Source organism: Propithecus coquereli, unplaced genomic scaffold (genome assembly GCF_000956105.1).
Source record: "Propithecus coquereli isolate 6110/MARCELLA unplaced genomic scaffold, Pcoq_1.0 Scaffold77, whole genome shotgun sequence".
NCBI lineage: Eukaryota > Metazoa > Chordata > Mammalia > Primates > Indriidae > Propithecus > Propithecus coquereli.
Genome location: NW_012153840.1, coordinates 2,495,901 through 2,516,663, shown reverse-complemented (window position 1 = coordinate 2,516,663; position 20,763 = coordinate 2,495,901). Strand labels below are relative to the sequence as shown.

The following is a 20,763-nucleotide window of genomic DNA, read 5'->3' as shown; positions in this document are numbered from 1 at the left end:
GCTAAACAATTTAGATAGGCAGCCCTGCCAGTTTTCATAAGTGAAACATTTAAAGTATGCAGCATATTTTATTTCTTCCTGGAGCAGCTGCTCAGCTGGGCCAGAGAGTCATTGGAGTCAGTTCCGTGGATTTGTGAGCTGCCCTGCAGCGCTCGCAAGCTCCCCACCAAGGGACGGTGTCCACTCCGGCCTGGCGAGCCCTCCTTTCCCGCCCTGTGCGCGGGGTCAGGCACGCTCTGCGCTGGCATCAGCGGCTGGCTGCCAGCGCCTATGGGGGGCCTACGCGTGCCAGCCCCTTCCTGTGCACTGGCACAGCAGCCCTGGGAGATGGATGCTATTGTATCTCCATTCTCCAACAAGGACAGGGTAGGGACCTGCCAGGGTCAAACAGCTACTACAGGACAGAACCAGGATTGGAACCAGGCCATGCAGTTCCAAAACCACTGCACATAACCGTCACTGTCACCATTTTACGGGTGGGGCAGTGGAGGGACGTGGAGGTCATGCAATTGCAGGAAACACTGCCTGTCTTCGTTCACCTTCAGAAGCTGCATTTGAGACCGTGGGCTCTCCAGGTCTGCCATTGGCTTAGACGACAGTCTGGACTTGGTTTAAATTCTTCTGAGAGCCCGGATCTGTTTTCCACAGGGGTCTGAAGATGCAGGAATTTCAGGCTCACCACCCTTCGTCTAGGAAAGCCTCAGCCTAGCTCTGGTCACCCACTTCTCTTCTTGGCATCCTTGCTCACATCTGCGGGGCCCTTGGCACGCCTTACACATTTCGGTGCATTTAACCCCTGAGTCGGTGTCTGGGACGGGCTTGGAATGTTCAGGCCTGAGCAGCGTTTCCAGTTGGGCTTCCAGCTCAGTCGCCAGTGGCCTAGGGGTTGAAGTTGTGGATTCCAGACATTCCTCTGGGCCTCAGTTTGGCTGTCTGTAAAATGGGGATAGAGATGCCTGCTCTTTCCCTTTCCTGAGAAGAAGGTCGCTCTTCCTCCCGGAGCTGGACATGGGAGAACCTGCTCTTTGACAAGCGGGACAGGCAGTCTCCACGTGGATTCCGTGGATTCTGGTAATGGGTGGAGAAGGAAACTGGGACGCGGGGTGTTGTGCTGCTGACTCAGACTCCGGGTGGGAAAGGCAGTGGGGCTGGGCTCCCTGCGGGTGCAGGGCCTTGGTCCAAGGTGGTTCCTCCCGGTTTGCGGTGAGCTTTGTGCTCCCCGCCTTGATTGTGTCCCGAGTCAGCTGGTGGCCATGCTGGGCCTTCTTTATTTTAATTCTTTGTGTTTCGGTAATTTTTTTCCCCTGCGGGTGGAGAGGAGGGAGCAGGCATGAGAGGTCAAAGTCCTGCATGGTGGGGTGAAGAGGGAGACAAGCAATGCCACCTGCTGCTTGCTGTCCCTCCCCTGGATATGTCCTTTAGGAGCCTGGCCTGGGGAGGGGAGAAGACCATTGCAACAGCCACGACTGGGGGACTTGGCCATTTTGTTTGTCAGAAGCTCAAAGACGCCAAGTTCAAAGAAAGGCCCAGTTTCAACTCTGTGTCTACTCGTCAGACCCCTTGTCCTGGCATTTAGCTTGGGAAATATGCACAGCGTGGTATTTCGGGCTGGGAGCCTGGTCCAGTGAGTAAAAACATGAGCTTTGGAATCTGTCAGGCCTGAGCTGGGATCGGCTGTGCCACCTGGACCAGCTCTATGAGCTTGAACAAGCCAGTCCACCTGCCTGGCCTCCCTCTTCACATCTGCAAGACAGAGGACGCTAGCGCTTCTCAGTGGGTTGAATCGGAGAGAACTTGGTGGGCCGAGGCTCGGTGCCAGGCACATAGTGAGCACCCAGACGGGAGCTGGAATCCTCAGGTGAACCCCCCAGGGGCTGTGGGGTTGGTGTGAGGATCCTTCCAGATGGGGGAAGAGGAGAAAGGCTGATTTGGGCAGGAAAAGTCTGGAAACGGCCTTGAGGCAGAAGTTGAAAGTTTTGCACCATCCAGGGTTTCAAGCCAGGCGGACTGGTCCCTGCGGTCAAAGAGGAGCTAGAATTGAAGTCCAGATGGTGGTAGGTGTTCACTGCTTTTGTGGGAAGAAGTAAATTCCATTGTCCGTCTCTGCTCATCCAGTTTCCGAAGGGAGAGTGACAGCCTGCAAGTCTGTGGGAGTCCTGGGCACCCAGAAAATTGTCCCTGGCAGAAGCAGTTTATCATTCTTTTTCAGTTACAAGGGACAGAAAACACAACTCAAGCTGGCTTAAACACAAAAAGGAATATATTGGTTCATGTAACTGAAAAGTCCAGGGGTAGATTCTGGCTTGAGGTGTGGTATGATCCAGGACTCAGGTATGCAGGTATTATCTGAACCCTACCCTCGTCTTGCTGGCTGCTCTCCTCATGGCGACAAGATAGCTGCCAGCAGCTTCAGACTCCGTCCTCACAGCCTGAGCCCATTAGTAAGGAGAGCACCTGGATCCTGGCCCAGAGGTGACCTCTGATTGGAGTGGCTTGGGTCCTGCACCCTCTCCTGAACCAGTTCAGTTCTCTGACTGGCCCGACTGGGTCACGGAAATTTCCATCCCTGAACCACTGGTGTTGACAGCGGGGGCTCCCCACAGGGACATGGAGGTGTTATATTGAAAAGCACTGAGCATAGATGTCAGCTGGACAAAAACATCTGCTGCCCAATCTGGGTGGGGAGCGGATAATGAGGAAATTTGGAAAGAAAAGGCCCAATGCCTAGCATCTGCAGAGGAAGCAGAGCCTTTGAGGCTCAGCTTGACAAGTGTGCTGGGATTCCTCCTCATACGGAGAGGCCGGCCCGGGACAGCCCCCATCAGCCCACCAGATTTGCGATGAGCTGTCCACAGCCCCCTGCTTCTAATCCACAGTGAGAAATGTGCTCATCGAGGGCTGGAGGAGGCCGCTGGCAGGCCCTGAGGACAGGCCAGCCCTTCCCCATCCCTCCTGCTCAAGAAAGCAGACAGGGGCAGGCTCTTTGTAGTCACCAAGGAGGCAGCCTGGCACAGGCTTTGGGACTGAGCAGTCGCTGTCACAGCCCATCAGGGACTCTGCCACCCGGGCAGCAGGCAAGTGCCTGCTTCTCCCGCCCCCAGCCAGATGGTATATTTGGAGGTTCACATGCCTCCTGCTGCTCGAAGTACCTGCCGAGTGATTTTTGCAGCCTCAGCCATGAAGGTGGTGCCCAAGCCTCCGCCAGACCCCAAAGAACCACATTCTACAGTACCAGTCCTCAGGTTAAGATCTCCCTGAACTGCGTGCCGAATGTTTGCAATTCCTCAACTTCCCTAGGGCGTCTCTGCTTTTCACCCTGTGACAGTCACCCTTCCAGGGCAGGGACCTTGTCTTGGTTGCTGGTGCCTGGCACACAGTTGTATTAATAGCTCAGTCTGTGCTTGGTGAGGGGCGAGTGGAGCTGATACAGCAGCCCCCTGTCCCAGGAGAGCATCAGATTTCTGGGGCGTGAGCTGGATGGGCACAGCTCCCCCAGGGAACGGTGGCCCCTAAGCAGGAAGGTGGTGGAAGAGGTTTAGCTTGGCACTCAGGGCCCCAGGAGGGTCTGGCTAAGAGCTATGTTTATAGGCCAGCGGCTGCACCGGAAGAGCCTCTGCAGGGAAGACAGATTAAACATGCCTGAAGGAAAAAACAGTTACTGTGAAATATGAGAAAAGGACAAAGGCTGTATTACCTGGGTCCCTGCAACGCCACCCCACCCCCAGGTAAGAATTACTTGGGAGCAGCATTGTGGGGGAGTGGGTGGGTGTCATCTGAGAGCCGCCTCCGATTTGGGGAGTCACCCCCATGCCGTGAGTGTCGGGATCATATGACAGAGGCCCAGAGAACGTGGAAATCTCCAGCAAGCCATAGTCCAGCTCTTGCCTGCCTGTCTCCAGGGGGACTGCGGGAGGGACAGAAGGGTCGGCTTCGTGAATAGGGACAGAGGTAGTTTAAGCAGATGGAGCTGTTTCCAGCCCCCCGCTTTGGGACTGGGCAGGACTGGGGAGGCTGGGCTGGGCCTCAGAGGGTCGGCCCTGTGGAGGGAAGTGGTGCCAAGGCCAGGCTCACCCTGCCCCAGAGTCCCAGGGTGGCCGACAGAAGGTGCCCTTGAGGCTGGCTTTCTGCAGGCTGCGGCTCCCAGACTTCCCTCTCCACAGGCAAGCCCTTAAGTTCAGGACGACCCTGCCGAGTCTCCCCGTGGCAGCTCTGGGCAGTTAGAGAGCTCGGAGGGCCCCTCGGAGCGGGGTCTGCAGCGGGCAGCTGGTCCTGCTGCTGCCGCTGCTCTGGGCTGGCCAAACCCAGGACTCCCCGCCCCATTCAGAAGTCGGGTCAGCCTAGCGAAGGGGCTCAGGTTCTGTGACCTCTGGCCTCCCAGGCTGGGGAAAGGATGAAAATGGTGGTAACTCTCCAGGGCGGGTTTGAGGGCTCTCTGCCTACCTGCCGGCCCTGAGAGGGAGGGTGCACAAGGCTTTCGCCTGCCTTGGGGGGCACCTTGCAGCCTGGCAGCTGTACCTGCGGGGGGACGGGTATAACTCAGTGGGTACAAGCAGCAGCTCTGCCCCTGGACGGCCTGGGTTTGACTCTCCGTGCCTCAGTTCCTTTGTAAAACGGGGGCATCCCCTAGGGTTCTTAAAGGGGTTGGGAATTAATGCACATGAAGACTCAGAACAATCCCAGCATGCTCGAGGGGCTCAGACAGTGTTAGCTGGGAACACCTGGGTGAAGGCAATGAATGCATTCAAAAGCGGGGTGAAGGCCCGGCGCGGTGGCTCACGTCTGTAATCCCAGCACTCTGGGGAGGCTGAGGCGGGCGGATTGTTTGAGCTCAGGAGTTCGAGACCAGCCTGAGCAAGAGCGAGACCCCGTCTCTACTAAAATTAGAAAGAAATTAATTGGACAACTAAAAATATATAGAAAAAATTAACCTGGCATGGTGGCGCATGCCTGTAGTCCCAGCTACTCAGGAGGCTGAGGCAGGAGGATCGCTTAAGCCCAGGAGTTGGAGGTTGCTGTGAGCTAGGATGACACCACGGCACTCTAGCCCGGGCAACACAGTGAGACTCTGTAAAAAAAAAAAAAAAAAAAAAAGCGGGGTCAATATGTGGATGAAGCCGAGTCTGAGCTACCCCACAGACGTGCAGGGGAGCAGAGGAGGTGCCTGGTCCGTTGGCGAAGGCCCCCAGCCCCTCTGCCCCAGCGGTGGGCTCTGCCAGCGACCCCCTGCCTGATTCCCCCTTTTCAGGACTCCCTTGCTCCACTGAATGCTGGCCCTAGTGGATACATTAATACATTCATCCTGCTACTGTTCAGCCGTAGGGGCCTGTGAGCCCCTGTCCCTTAAGGCGGCTTTGCCAGTAGGAGCCGTTGTGTTTCAATCTTAAAGCTTTGACCCTCAAGGGCACTCTTCCTCCTCATTGTTAGAAGAAGCATCATCCCAGTGTACTAAGACCACACTTGGACCAGATATGGCCCCAACCCTACAACAAGAATGGCAGCCAAGGGAGCAGTAGCATCTTTGAGCGCTCACAACCTACTGGGCACTGGACCAGTCTGTGGCCCGGCAGCTTCAGAGCCCTGCAGGCCTGGGTGTGATCCCATGCCCCACCAACTTCTCAAGCCTCAGGCGGGGTCCCCCCAGCCCGGCACGGGTCGTTGTGAGGATTCAGTGAGATGATGCCCAGAGTCCAGCACGGGACATCGGGTGCCTGGGAGTGGCAGTGGCTGTGGTCTCTGCAAGGCTGGACAGGGATAGTGGCAGGTCAGTGCAGGGCGTTTGTCATCTAGAAGTGACCTCCATTTGGCAGTGGTGAGTGTCGGATGGTTCTCCAGGCATTTGATTTCTTTCCCGTGCTGTGTGTGTAGCTCCCGCAAACACCCTGGCGGTTCCTGGGCACACGGGTCCCCCGCCATGCACAAAGCCACCAACATCAGCGGGGGTTGGACCGAGGTACGCCTTCCGCTGGGGCCCGCTGGAGGACGCGGGGCTGGTTGGGGCTCTGTACCTGGAGCTTTATGGGTTGGGGGGAAGGGAGGGCTATAAAAATGAGTTTTAAATGGAAAATCTGAAATATGTTACTGCCATATTTAGATATTTTTTTCTCGAGGTGTAATTTGCGTATAGTAAAATGTGCGGCTCTTATGTGTACAGTTTGCATTTAGCGAGTTTTGATAGGTGTGTGCTTGGCTGCCTGTCAGGTGTCCACCCAGGATGGGCAGCCGGGGACAGTCCCTCCCAGCCTGGACTTGCCGACCTCGCCTCAGCCTGGCCTCCACCCAGCGCTCCCCAAGCTCTCGCATTCCTCGTTCTCTGGACCGGTGACTCAGGCTTCAGGCCCCACCCTTTAATGCGGCCTTCACTGCTGTGTGATCGCCCCTGCTGGGTCGGAGTGGGGCGCAGGGTCAGGGTTCTGCAGTTACGGAGGCCAAGGCCTTCTCTCGCCCTTTTCCGTAATAATGACCATGATGAGCTCCATTTGACCTCCATTTAGAATCTTCCGGAGCGCTTGCACTTAGCCGATTGCTTTGTTTAATGTTTACCACAGGCCTGAGAGACTGGTCTTGGGTCCATTTGTAGATTAGAGGTTAGAGGTGAGAGGTCACTTGTGCACAGGTCAAACAGCTGGGAAGTGGGGGAGCCAAGACTGAGCCCCGCGTGCCCACCCCCAGACCCGCGTGCCCACCTCTGTCTCAGCGCCGCACCTGGCACCGTTGCCGCGTGCCTGCAGAGCCCTGCACCGAGCAGGGCAGAGTCTGCCCTCGTGGAACTGACAGTCTGGCCCCGTGGCCACAGCCTTCTGCAGGAGCTGCGTGGGGACTGTTGGGGGGCGGGACCACCATGCATGGAGTGGCTGAGTCACCGTCACCCAGCTCCACCGAGGGAAACGAGCAAGCTCGCAGCCTGCTGAGCGGCCACGCCTCCCTCCACTGTCAGCCACTGGGGCCGTGCTGGCTCAGGAGGCCCTTGTGTCTCGCACAGACTGTGCCCCTCTCCTCCGGGAAGGTAATACGGTGTGGGAGTCAAGACGGTGGGTGCTGGCACCAGACCACCCAGGTTCAAACCCCATCTCTGCTCTCTACTCTGTGACCTTGGCCAAGCCATTAACTCCTCTGTGCCTCAACCTCCCCATTTGTAAAATATGGATGATAATAGTAGGACCTACTTCATGGGGTTATGTGAGGATTAAACTAATTAAGGCATGTAAAATACAACAGCGTCTGGAACATACAGTATGTGTTCAAGAAGTGTTAGCAAAGGCATAACTGTTATTATAATATACAAGAATTATAATATTATTGTTATTTTAGACCTTTGGCTTAGGGAGGCAGGGTCTACAAACCTACAACTTACCGAGAGGCCTAAGAGGTTGCTTCCTTGTTGAAAGGTGGCTGCTGAAGCTCCAGCCATTAAGTGCACTTTCCAGGCAAGAAGGTGGGGAAGGAAGAAAGCATTTTCTTAAAAGGCAGTCCTCCTAGGGAGTTTTTTTACACCTCACTGGCCAGAATTGGGTCACACAGGCAACCCTAGCTGCAAGGGAAGCTGAGGAATCCCATTTTTAAAAAGTGAGACTTATTTCTCTGGCAAACTAAGGGAGCATGGGCTACAGAAGGCCAGGGTCTGCCCTGGCTCCCTTTGCCGCCCAGTCTGGACCCTTCTCTGAGGGGGTCCTCCATACCCTGACGTTTCTAGGGAAGAGGCAGCTGGGGACCTCGGCCGCCTGGCCTGCCTGCCGGTAAAGTTGCCCCCAAGGACAGCACTGTTGGTAACTGGCATCTCCCCTGGGGCAGGAGAGCCACTGTCTCCCAGACAACGCGTACTTCCTGCTTCCAGGGCCAAGCGAGCTCTGCTGAGTCTGTGGCTTTTGTCCCCCCTGCCCCAAGGTCCAGGGGCACCGTGGTTGCCCAGCGTTGGCGGAAAGGTACACAGTCCATCTTTGCTTTTGTTGTCCTTGGGCCAGGGCCACAACCGTTTTCTCCAGAAATGATGCCTCCTTTCTAAACTGCTCTCCTGCCTTTGGCAAAAGGCTTCTTCCTATCGGGGTCGCAGGGCCTGAGCTATACCAGGTGCTTAATAAATGCCATGTCATGCCCTCCAGCCCAGCACCGACCAGGAGAACTTTGTGGTGCAGTGGTGGCAGCTGTGTGTATCTGCACTGGCCATTAGCCCAGCCACTAGCCACGCAGGTGCACTGAAATGTGGCTAGCACAACTGAGTTGGCCATTTTATTTCATTTTAATTAATTCACCTTCAGCCTAGGGTGTACCTAGTGGCTGCTGTTCTGAGCGGTGCAGCTGTAGACTGGAGCACAAGGCCTCTGTTTCCCCACAGGGAGAAATACATGAATGGTAGCAATTGTCTAGATTCATAAAGAGTGGGTCCCTCGAAGGGTGCTGATATTCTGAAGGCCCAGAGAGGGATAGTGACTTGCCCAAGGTCACACAGCAAGCTAGTAGTCCCTCTGAGGGAGAAATTCAAGGCTTCCCACTGCAGCTTCTCCGTTGTTTCTGAAAAGTGTGGTCACTCCTCTCTGCGCAGGCACACTTGAGTGCTTTCCGCGGCTCGTGTTTATTCTCATCACCCCCATTTTACAGGTGAGGCAACTGAGTCCCAGGGAGGGGAGTGCTTAGGTTTTCTGTGAGTGTAGTCCTAGGGTTGTACCTGTTTCTGGAAGAGTCTGGGGTGTGTGAGATCTGGGCCTCCACACCCAGCTGGGCAGGTGTAGTCGGTAAGTTCCGATAAGCCTCTGTCTTTCCATGGAGTTGTTTTTCCAGCCTGGTCTCCTAACGCTTGGCTCCTGTGGGTGCCGCACCTGGTGTCCCACCCCCATGGCTCCCATCAGCTCGTTCAGAGCCTGACAGAGGGGTGGGGCCTAGGTGTCAGGGAAAATCTGAGTGTAGGGAAAATATGCCTTTGCCACTGTTAGCCAAGGAGAAGGGCACGTGGCACCCAGCACCATCTGGCTCCCTGCTCTCATCTAGGCGCAGGGTGCGGAGGAGACGGTGCCGGATTCTGCTCTCTGCCTCACCGCCTCTGTCCTGCGAGGTGCCGTCGCGATTGCCCCGTTTCATTGCGTCAGAATCGCTGTGGGATGGGAGTGGGGACAGGGGTCCTGGCAGGATGGGCAACTGGGGAGTACTGGTGGGAGTATCACTTGGATGACAGTGGGGTTGCTGGAGTAAAACACAAGATGCCCGGTTAAGTTTGAATTTCAGATAAACCGTGAGTAAATTTTTTTTTCAGAGACAGGGTCTCGCTCTGTCATCCAGGCTGGAGTGCAGTAGTAGCGAGATCATAGCTCACTATAACCTCGAATTCCTGGACTCAAGCCATCCTCCCGCGTAGCTGGGACTACAGGCGTGTACCACCACACCCAGCTAATTTAAAAACAATTTTTGGTAGAGATAGAGTCACACTATGTTGCACAGGCTGGTCTCAAACTCCTGGACTATGGTGATCCTCCCACCTTGGTGGAATAAATTTTTAATATAAGTATGTTCCATGCAATATTTGAGACATTTATACTAAAAAATTATTTGTTTTCTATCTGAAATTCACATTAAACTGTGCATCTGGGGGATTTTGTTTGGTTTTTCATTTTCCTTTGTTTTGTTTTGCTAAATCTGGCAGCATACATGACAGCTGAGACCCAGAGAAGTGACACGAGGCTTGTGCAAGGTCATGATGAAGGCACTGACCAGGCCTGGATCTGAAGCCAAGCCTCTTGGAATCCACTGCCTTCTTTGTAGACAACAGGAAACAACCTTGGTGGCTTCCTCAGGGCAATTTGAGGAGGCCCAGAAGTCATACCCCTACAAAAAAATGAAACACACAAGAAACAAACCTGCCTTCTACCTGTGCGGTAATGGAAATACAAGTGGACGTACGTTAGCAGTCACTCACACCTTATTGTGAAATAGACTTTTGGTGGCAGCTGAGTGCGAACAGGGACCCTGGCAGGATGAGTGATTGGGGAGTATTGATGAAGGGGAGAAAATTCTAGAGTCTTGGATATTGATAGAGACGGTGTGCTGGAGTGGGGACACAAAGGGGTGTTCAGGGTTAAGACCTTTTATGATCTGACCTCTCCAGCCTTCCTCCTACTCTTCCTCACCTCCTGCCCATTTACTGGCCACTCAGTGCCCTCTGGCTTCCCAGCCTCCTTGCCTTTGCTCATGCTGGATGCCCCCCAAACCCCCAATCTTCCGAGGCCCATCTGAAATGCTGCCGCCTTCTCGAGGATGTCTGGTGCTCCCCTCCTTGTGTCATGCTTACTTGTGTGCGCTTCTGTTCACTGGAGGCTTCCGAGGCCAAGGATCTTCCCTCCTCCCTTCTGGACGCCCCGCGCCTGGAGTGTCAGTGGCCCACAGATGTTTGCCTGCCATGAGGGCAAGGAAGGGGCCCCAAAAGCAAGCCTCCTACTTAGCAGTTTGGCTAAGAGACATGGCCCTTCCTGGCCTGCCTCCCTGGGGTGCAGGGGTCGGGGGTCCTTCCGTCTGTGTTCATGGTGGGGTCAGGGAGCACCACCCTGAGGGTGGGTGTGTGGGGGGCACCCGCCCAGGTGCCCCCGTGCCTGGAGCAGCGTCTGGCATGGGCAGGTGCCTGTAAATACTTGCCGGGTGGGTGGCGCCACTTGACAGACGTTGCTGAGCACCTGTGAAGTGTCGCGCGTGCACCGTCCCTGCGCTCGAGACCCAGCAGTGGGGGACAGCGCAGGACATCGGACCGGGCCCTGCTCTCGGGAAGCCTCGTCCGCTGACGGGAGAGGAGTGAGCCTCCACGTCAGCACGGGGTTCCGTTCTGGTCGTCTGATGTGCTGTCAACACTGGACAGGATGGGGCCGTTTTAGGCCTCTTGAGGCAGTGACAGTGACGCTGAGGCCGATAGGAAGGGACCTGCGAAGGAGGGAGGGCAGCTCCCTGGCGGTGACGGCTCCGAGAGGCCTGAGGTGGGGCTGGTCTAGTGCTCCCCAGAACTGAGGAAGGCGCAGAGCCGGCGGGAGGCCACCGATGGGCGCTAATGTCCCAAACAGGGTGGCGGCCAGGCAGGGCTGTCCACGGGAGCGAGGTGACGGTTGTCTGCGGGAGATGACGTGCTTCGCCTTCCGCAGGGGCCCTCGCCCAGGCTTCTGTGGGAGAGTGGTTGCGGGTTCGGAGGTGCCCTGGGAGGCCTCCCCTCCCACAGGGGCAGCGCGGCCTTAGGGGAGGTGGTGGGATGTGGGCAGGGGAACAGGGGCCAGAGCCGACACCACCTTTCGTCAAGGCCACTGCGGCGGGGCTCGCCCAGTCCACACGCTGGGCCTCGTTCTGCCTGCTCAGCCTCGAGGCCAGAGGATCCCAAGGGAGCTGGGAGGGTTGTAGCACGAAGGTGGGGTAAGGTGCCTAGGAGAGGGCGCTGCCTTACCGATACCGTGTGCTTTGTGTGTGATCAGCACTTCCTGTGTACATGGAGCACTCCTGTGTGAGGAGCACTTCCTGTGTACACGGAGCACTCCTGTGTGAGGAGCACTCCTGTGTTTGGTGTACACGGAGCACCTCCTGTGTGAGGAGCACTTCCTGTGTACACGGAGCACTCCTGCGTGAGGAGCACTTCCTGTGTACACGGAGCACTCCTGTGTGAGGAGGGCCATGTCCTATGCCTGGAGGAACCTCACAGCCCGATGACCCATTTTACAGATGGGGTGTCTGAGGCTTATCAGGGGAGGGACTTGCTTGCTGCCACATGCTGGGGGGTTGTGGACCTGGTGACTCCAGAGCTGTGCCCCAGCCATGCCCCTTCCGTGACCCTCACAGACGAGGACCGTGCCCTGGACCACCGTGGGGTACATGTCCCCTCTCAGCAGTGGGGATGCTCGTTGCTCTCAGCTGCGCGTGTCTGGTCCAGGACCGCCTCGTCTCCTCCCCAGCTCCCTCTTTGAGGTGAAACTGGGGTAGGGGTGTGGGAGGCAGCAGGGGGCAGCAGCCTGTGCTGAGGATGGCTTGCGGTGGCCGGGCAAGTCTCGTCAGTTGTGGCTCTTTCATCTGCTCATTCAACGATGCTGCTTGGGGGCAGCTGGGCGCCAGGCGCTGTTCTGGGCACACGGACACAACCGTGAACAAAACAGACCCAGGTCCCTGCCCTCCTGGGCCTTACACAGAGCCAGGAAACAAACACGTGCGTGTGGCACAGCTGTCCGGAGCCGACGAGTGCTATGGAGAAAGAGCAAGGGGGACGGAGGCTAGAACCCAGGGGCCGGGGCAGAGTGCGCTGAGCTCCCGCCAGCCGCGGGGACCCAGACAGCCCTCCACCCGCCACCACCCCCGAGCCCGCATTTAGCTTGGGAAAGACACACATAAGTAGAGTTGAGGAGGCAGAATCGGGCTCAGTGCTGGGGGAGGCCCTCTGAGCAGGTGATGGGAAATGAAGGCCGTGTCGCCATGAGGAGGTGGCCACAGGAGGAACCAGGAAAGGGTGTTCCAGGTGGAGGGCACCCCAGGGCTGTGGCCCTGGAGCGGGGCAGAGCTGGGCACGTTGCAGGGAGAGGGACCAGTACGGCTGGAGGGTGGGAGGAGGCAGACAGCGACGCGTGGGTTAAGGCTGTAGGCTCAGGCCAGCCCACGGGGCCCGCATCTGCGAGTGTTTCAGAATGCCCTTCAGTCGTGTCCTGAGTGAGGGTTGTTCGCTCTCTCGATGTGCTCTCCTGGGAGTTACGCAGCGGTACGCACGGCCGTGCAGCTGCCCTGCCTGCTGCCTCTAGCCCCTCCGGCAGCTCTGTGTCCATTGTCACTCAGGCGAGCTGACCTGGGCGTGGGTGTGTCTATCGGCCTGCGGGACTGAGACGCTGGCCACGCCTCCGTGAGCGCACTTCTCACCATGGGACGGTGGTGCGCCCTCTCGGTACCTTCCTGAGGCACCCCAGGGTCTAAGGGGACACCATGCTGTCCTTGGCCCCATCCCCGGGGACTCACTGTATGTAGGATTGGATTTAAGTCCCTCAGGAACCTCTGCCCATGGTGTCTCCTTGTCTCTGCTCGTTGCACCCCGTCTTCCTGCGGGACAGTCAAGTGTGACTGCTGAAGTTCTGTTTGCACACGGCGCTGAGCTCCTGGAGGTCACGGGTTCTGTGAGATGTCTCGAGTGTGCTGTTTTAGGGCTGTTTTCTGAGTGAGGGTGGGAGGTCAGGCTCTGGAGTCAGCTAGGCTTCGGTTCAGTCCCACCTCTCTGCTTCCTACTAACTTTGTGATCTTCTGGAGTTACTTAATCTCTCTGACCCTCAACGTCCTAATCTGTAAAATGGGCGTTGTGACGGTCCCAGGCTCAGAAGGTTCGGGTGATTTAAATGCAGCTCTGCCCATAAAGCTTGACCTGGCTTGCCACGGCTATAACGCTAACTCCTAAGACTGTCGGCCGATGGAGTGGACGCTCTCGGTGCCGTGACAGCAGCAGTGGGACCCTTGAGAGGGTGAGGGGCGACCAGGTGTGCTCTGCAGACTGTGGGTGGGGTCCAGGACAGGGGCTGGGGCTAGTGGCCTCAGGGGTTTTCTTTCTTCCGTGCACACAGGTAGGGGAAGCCCTGAACACAAAGCAAACAGAAAAAGCCAAAGCATCTACAAACTGTCCCCGGAAAACCTTGTGGGCAGCAGCCAGCGTCCCTTGTGCTAACCGTGTGCTCTTCTCCCTCAGTGCTCCTGCGGGAAGAAGTGTCCCGGCTCCAGGAGGAAGTTCACCTTCTCCGACAGATGAAGGAGATGTTGGCGAAGGACCTGGAGGAGTCACAGGGTGGCAAGTCCTCTGAGGTCCTCTCGGCCACCGAGCTCCGGGTCCAGCTGGCCCAGAAGGAGCAGGAACTAGCCAGAGCCAAAGAAGCCTTGCAGGGTGAGTGATATCAGCGACAGGTCTCTCCCCGGGGACACGGGCTCAGGCCCTGGCGGCCCCAGAGTACTAGGGTCCTCCCTCTGCAGGGGGAGTGGCGTGGATGGACACAGGGGTCTCGCAGCACCCACCCCCAGCCAAGGCTGCCCTGTCCCTTCTTTGGGTGGAATTCTGCATCTTGCATGGGTGGGCGCAGAGCTCACTTCCTCCTCTGGAGTGACCACAGCGCATTGTCCATCATGGTCAGATGTGGGCCTCTGAGATGTGAGTGGCAGGTGGGCATCTTCGCTGGACCAGGCTGTTGACCCAGCAGCTGGGTCTCTCCTTTCCAGCACCGTCAGGGTCCGTTGGTGCCTCCTCTCATGGGACAGTGTGCATGTGTTGCCTTCTCTCCTGGAGGACACGTCTGTGTCCCATGCTTCACTCTTGCTCGTTGGGGTGGGCGCTCCTCAGCCCGGGGGGAGGGGTTGGAAGACATTGCATAGGCGTCCAGGTAGTCTCTTGACCAAAGGGACCATGGACCCGTAACCACCACGTGGCCAGTATATCCTCAGCTAGAAGGGGCTGGGGGAAGAGTCTCAAAAGGTTATTTGAGAAAGGTTGGAAGCCATCACCGAACCTGTCAACTGGCTCCTCAGTGCTTGGAGAACTCAAGACGTGAAACATTTGGGGAGAAAATAGCCTTTGAGGTCTGCGTGGATTCTCTTGAGCCCCCTTAATGTCTTTGCTTTTCCTGGAAAAAAAAGGAGATAAAACTTTGCAACCTGCTTCCCACTTATCATTTACCAGAACAAAGAATACTCTAAAAATGTCATTTCTGAAGCCTGAGCAGGTTTGTCAGTTAGGTTGGTGCTGTGCTGCTGTAACAAAGAGACCCCAGAAAAGAGTGGCTTAAGGAATCTGGTTCTCCTTTAACCATCCCCAGGTAAGCGTTTGAGGCTGGTGGGCATGTGTGTTCCTCTCAGTCCTTGAGAGACCCTGGGAGAGAGCCAACATCAAGGGTCAGGGATTTCCCTTGGCGAGAGCTTGGTCAAGTGGCCTTGCCCAGCTGCAGGGGTGCTGGGAAGTGTAGTTTCTAGCTGGGTGGCCATGTCCCCCTCGGACTCCAACAGGATGAAGTGGAGAATGGATTTTGCTAGACAGCTAGTCAACTCAGTCAGAGCAGCTTCCCTGCCCAAAAATCTGATGGAAGCAGCGGGCTGAGCAGGCTGTCTGTCCAGAGCCCAGTTGGCTGTCCCCCAGGAAGCCTGGGAAACTGTTGCTGAGGGTGAGCCCATACCCAGAGTGTCACAGCGCTCTCTATACAAGTTCTTTTCAGCAATACATGCTGCTCTCAAAGGCAGATGGACGGCCTGTAATCCTAGCTCTCTGGGAGGCCGAGGCGGGCGGATTGTTTGAGCTCAGGAGTTCGAAACCAGCCTGAGCAAGAGCGAGACCCCGTCTCTACTAAAAATAGAAAGAAATTAATTGGACAACTAAAAATATATACAAAAAACTAGCCGGGCATGGTGGCGCATGCCTGTAGTCCCAGCTACTCGGGAGGCTGAGGCAGGAGGATCGCTTGAGCCCAGGAGTTTGAGGTTGTTGTGAGCTAAGATGATGCCACAGCACTCTAGCCCGGGCAACACAGTGAGACTCTGTCTCAAAAAAAAAAAAAAAGGCAGATGGACAGTCGTCTTCCACTGGGGTTTTGTTTTTGTTTCTGGTGGGGTCACTGGGACAATGTTCTGGGTGATCTTTTCAAGCTGTCGTGGACACTGCTGTGCATCATGGCCCAGCTGACACTACATACTTGGGAAGTCACTTCACCAAGTGTGAACACTTTCCTCCACGCAACCGTCCCCAGACCTCCAGTCTAGGCAGATCCGTGTGAGCTGCCTTCCACGCCCAGCTCCCCAGGGGACTTTAGAACACGCCTTCCCCTTCTCAGGGTGGAGACCCAGGTCTCGGGAATCTCCCACAAGAAAGTTCTGCTGGGCCCACGCTGTGCGAGGCGATGTCCTTTGGTCTTGCTAAGCTTTATGATCCTTGGAGAGTCAGGACTGGCTCAGGAAGCAGCCACACGCTGTCTCAGCCACCTTTCCCAGTGTGTATTCCAGGGACAGAGAAACTGCCTTCCACGGCCTCGGCCAGGGACAGAATTCTCACCGCCATTTGCTCTTCTGGAAGAAAAACCCTCCCTCAACTGTTCCTGGTCCCAGAGGGACAGGAAGGGGAGTAAACAGAGGCTTGTTGCCCTCACCACTCCCCAGCTCCTTGGACATACAACCTAACCTCTCTGAGCCTCAGTTTCCTGATCTGAGTAATGGGACAATAATGGAAGCTTTGCAGGAGATTATGAGAACTAAATGAGGTTGTGTGTAGAAAGGGGGTAGTTCCTGCTGTCATCATAATACGCGTCTTTCCCTATAGCCTGCAAGGTTCAGCGCTGTACCAGCCATTCTTCCTAACTCTGTGCTGGCCAGCCTCGTGCAGGGACCAAGAGACCTGCTTGCTGGGGCGGCTCTTTTGTAGGAATAATAACGTTAGCAGCAGAACTTGTCGGTGTTCATTAAAGGGACGCTTTACTGAGCATCTGCTCTGTGCCAGCACTGATCTAAGACTCTATCTACCATTCACCTCAATCCTGCCAGGAACCATTCACCCCCTTTCTCAGATGGAGACACCAGAATGAGGTTCAGGGAGGTCAAGTAACTTGGCCAATGTTACAGAGCTAATTAGCAGCAGAGACAGAAACTTTTTCCACTGCACTGACCTCCCTCGTCTTCCCTCTGGGTGTGGTGACTGGGCATGAAGTTGGCTGGATGGGAGAGATGGGAGGCTGTCTTAGCTCAGTGATGGGGATGGCAGGTCTGGGCTTGAATCCCAGCTCTACCGTTTACTGTCTGTGTGACCTTGGATAAATTCCTTAACCTCTCAGAACCATAGTTCCTTAGTGGAGGGTAGTAATAATAATACCCGTTTTTCTTATAATTGGGGCTAGTAATAATAGCTAGTTCGTAGGGTTGTTGCAATGATTAAATGAGATATAAAGTGCTTGGCTCACTGCTTAGTACCATTAGTGCTAGTACTGAGTGATTATCAGATGCGAGGGGGCTTAGCAGACCTCCCCGGATCTGCTTGGAGATGTCAGTTGCCTGATTCCTTTGAGGGGTAGCCCAGACCTGAGACCCCTGTCCCTACCCCCCAAGCCCATCCAAGCTCCAGGCAGCTGCGTTCCTGAAAGGCAGTGAGGTAGGCACCCTCAGCTGCCCCGAGCATCCTGCCTGGAATTCTACAAAGTGATAAATAAGACGCTTCCTCTCACCAGCCACAGCACGTGGTGAGTAAATTGCAGACAGATGTGGGCAGAAGGAGTCTGGGGCATGAAAAGGGATTTATATGCCCATAATGAGGAGAGTGAGAATAAATGCACAAGCAAAGCCAGCAGCAGATGTTGGGCGACACTTGTTAACAACCAGTGTCCCTGTGATGGGGAAAAGGCAGAGCCCCAAAGACCTCCACCCTGGCAGATCCCCCCAGCCCCTAACTCAGTCTTTGGGGTTGGATGAGACCTGAATTTTCCAGCACGTGAGAGGATTAGGAACTCGGACAAACACCCGAAACGTCAGTCCATGGTTTCAACATCAAAGCAAAGCAAAGAACCACGTTCGGAGGAAATGGGGGTTTAGAGGAGTCCTTTGTTTGGGAATGAGCGTGGGAATGTTCACTCTAGGTTTTGGTCTCATCATGAGTTTAAAGGCAGAGCCCTGAACGTTTAATAAGGAACATACCATCGTAGGTATAGACTACGCGGCCCCCGCCCTGCACACGTGGCGGCCTGTGGGCCCCCTCGGGGGTGCCTGTTAATTTCCTCAGCCCTCCCCAGTCTCACGGTTTCTCCAAGAATCAAAGCAGCACAGAGACAATGATAATGAAAATTGCTTCTTTCCTCTTTAAATCTCTGAACAGCACGTTAAGAGTGTTGAGCATGTTCCCACAACAATAAATACTCTTTGAAAACATAATTTGTAATGACTACATAATGTTCTACCAAATGGAGGTACCATAATTTATTTAGCCATTTCCCTATTATTGGACACTTATGTTGTTTCCACTTTTTTCTTTTCTTTTTTTTTTTCTTTTTTTGCCATTATGTAACACTGCAGTAAACATCCATGTGTGCAATCTGTTTACTTTCTTTGGACAGCATTTCCCAACCTTTTTGGTCTCAGGACCACTTGACACTTTTACAACATTGAAAACCCCAAAGAGCTTTTGTTTGTATAGTGTGGATCTGTTGTTATTTACCATTTCAGAAATTAACACTAGAAAAAAATATTTAACTCTTTAATAATGTATTTTAAAATAATAATAAACCCATGATATGTTAACATAAATAAAATTATTTTTAATGGAATGTAACTACATTTTCCCAAACAAAAAGATTTGAGTGACAAGAGAAGCATTGTAGCTTTTTTTTTTTAATATTTTTGCAAAACTTGATGTCTGCCTTCATAGCAAACTGCTGAATTCTCATCTCCGCTCCTTTGGTCTCTTGTGATTTGTTGTTCTGGTTGAAAATCTGGCATCACACAGATATGTAGTTGGAAAAGGAAGGAGTATGTTAATTGCCTTATTAGATAATTACGGATATTATTCTTTGATACCATGCTAAGACTCACTTGGTGGTAGTTTCTTTTTTGTTTGTTTGTTTTTTGAGACAGAGTCTCACTCTGTTGCCCGGGCTAGAGTGCCGTGACGTCATCCTCGCTCACAGCAACCTCAAACTCCTGGGCTCAAGCGATCCTCCTGCCTCAGCCTCCCGAGTAGCTAGGACTACAGGCATGCGCCACCATGCCCGGCTAATTTTTTCTATATAGTTTTAGTTGTCTAATTAATTTCTTTCTATTTTTAGTAGAGACGGGGTCTCACTCTTGCTCAGGCTGGTTTCGAAGTCCTGAGCTCAAACAATCTGCCTGCCTCGGCCTCCCAGAGAGCTAGGATTACAGGCGTGAGCCACCACGCCTGGCCTGGTAGTTTCCTGAAGGTTCGTTGCAGTGTTGCATCTGAAACCTTATTCAATAACGTCTTTGTACTCTGCTACATTAAAATCCACTGGTCTAATTTGCACTTTGAAATGGGTATTTTACCCACGTATGATTTTTTTAACATCATACATTGATCATTTGGAAAATGCTGGTTCACTGAGCTGCACAGATCTTCCAAATGTTGACATATCTCAGCCTAAATAAAAAGTCACATGTGTTAACATCACCACCAATCTCATCAGAAAAGTCGTTAACTACTGAGAAGCTGTTAAAGTCATGGTGACAGATCAGGTTTGCCAAAATTCTAGTTTTTACTCAAAAGTCCAAGTTTTATCATTGGCAACAAATACTGTCAGTTGTTTTCTTAGAGGTAACGGGCTCCCTTTAGTTCATTTCTAAACTTAGCTCGTTAGTTTGCCAGATAGTGGTTTATATGTCAGTCATTTTTTCAAGTACAAATGATGTTCTATGAAAAAGTGGCTAGTTTAGCTTGCGACTCAAGCAAACACACGTTTTTTCTTAAGACAGCCACTGTACTTTGGTATGCAGCAAACGAGCTTTAAATGTACTTCTCATTTTGTTAAAAGACGTGCACTCAGGAGACTAAATAAAATTAGTAATTTTTTCTGCTTCATCAAGGACATTGCTAAGTAAAACTGTCCTTTTTTTAAACCGTGAATCCGTGGTATGAAGAACATAGTGATTACTAATGCAGTTTGATGCAAATAATGACACGGTAAAAAAGGCAGACAACATCGAAGTCTTCTTATGAAAATAGCTTTCCTCACAGACCCCCTGCAGTGATCCTGGTGGTGGTGACAGCTAACATTTTTGAGCATTTTTTAATATGCTACACATTGCAGAACTTTAACTCATTTTATTCTCACAACAGCCCTGTGAGGTGAGCGCTATTATTTTCACATTTTATGGAAGAGGGACAAGTACCAAGAGGCTGTAACTGTGCCAAGGTACATAGCAGTACCTGGTTAGAGCCGGGTTTGAACTTCAGCAGTGCTGCTCTGGAGCCCTTGGGTGATGCCAGCAGGGACAGAGAGGGTACTGCTGCGGGGAGACAGCTTGAACAAAGGCAAAAAGACGGGTCTGTGTATGGGGGTAGGACAGGACTCATGACGTTGAGGTTTTGCTGCAAGGGGTGGCAGGAAAGGATCATGGTGACCCTCAGCGGTCACACCCAGAAGCTCAGGGACCCTGGAGGTTTTGAGCAGGCGTCATCACTATGAGAAGAGGAATGTCTTTGGATGTCCCCTCCCCTCTCCCTGCCTTTGCAGCCTGTTTCCTGTCTTTCTTGCACATGGATGTACCTGTGTTTACATCCATGGGGCTCCGGGATGTGCCTGTAGCTTCATCTCCCTCTGTCCCCTCGGGGTCTTTGCACTTGCGCTTCATCCTCCCCCAGCCTCCTGATGGGCACGCGTCCTCTGAGTCCCAGTTCAAGTTCCGCGTCCTCTAGGAAACTTTCTGGACCAATTCCCCTGCCCGGTGGACTCAGGGCCTGTGGTTGGCAGAGTGATGGCCCCCTCCCCAGAAGATATCCGCTTCCTAATTCCTGGAACCTGTGAATGAGTTAGGTTGCACAGCAAAGGGGAATTAAGGCTGCTAATCAGAGGTCCTTGTGAGGACATCAGCCTGGATTGTCCTGTGGGCCCAGTGCAATCACAAGGGTCCTTAGAAGTGAGAGGGAAGGCAGAAGAGTCAGAGTCAGAGAAGGAGATGTGACCACAGAGGCAGAGGCCAGAGTGATTCAGTGTGGGGACTCCACCTGCCATTGCTGGCTTTGAAGACGGAGGAAGGGACCACGAGCCAAGGAGTGCAGGTGCCTCCGGAAGCTGCAAAAGGCAAGGAACCCGGTTCTCCTCTGGAGCC

The 20,763-nt window shown here is 54.0% G+C and overlaps 1 protein-coding gene across 3 annotated transcripts in view; it reads left to right on the top strand.

Moving 5' to 3' along the window:
• Window positions 1-20,763, top strand: part of KAZN (kazrin, periplakin interacting protein) — a 432,584-nt gene that overhangs the window by 289,997 nt on the left and 121,824 nt on the right. For 2 of the 3 annotated variants that reach the window (XM_012662661.1, XM_012662663.1), the window contains exon 2: window positions 13,661-13,852. In XM_012662661.1, coding sequence (XP_012518115.1) covers window positions 13,661-13,852 — 192 coding nt within the window. Of the gene's footprint in view, window positions 1-244; window positions 477-13,660; window positions 13,853-20,763 lie in introns of those variants that run through there. The other variant, XM_012662662.1, reaches the window with a different exon arrangement.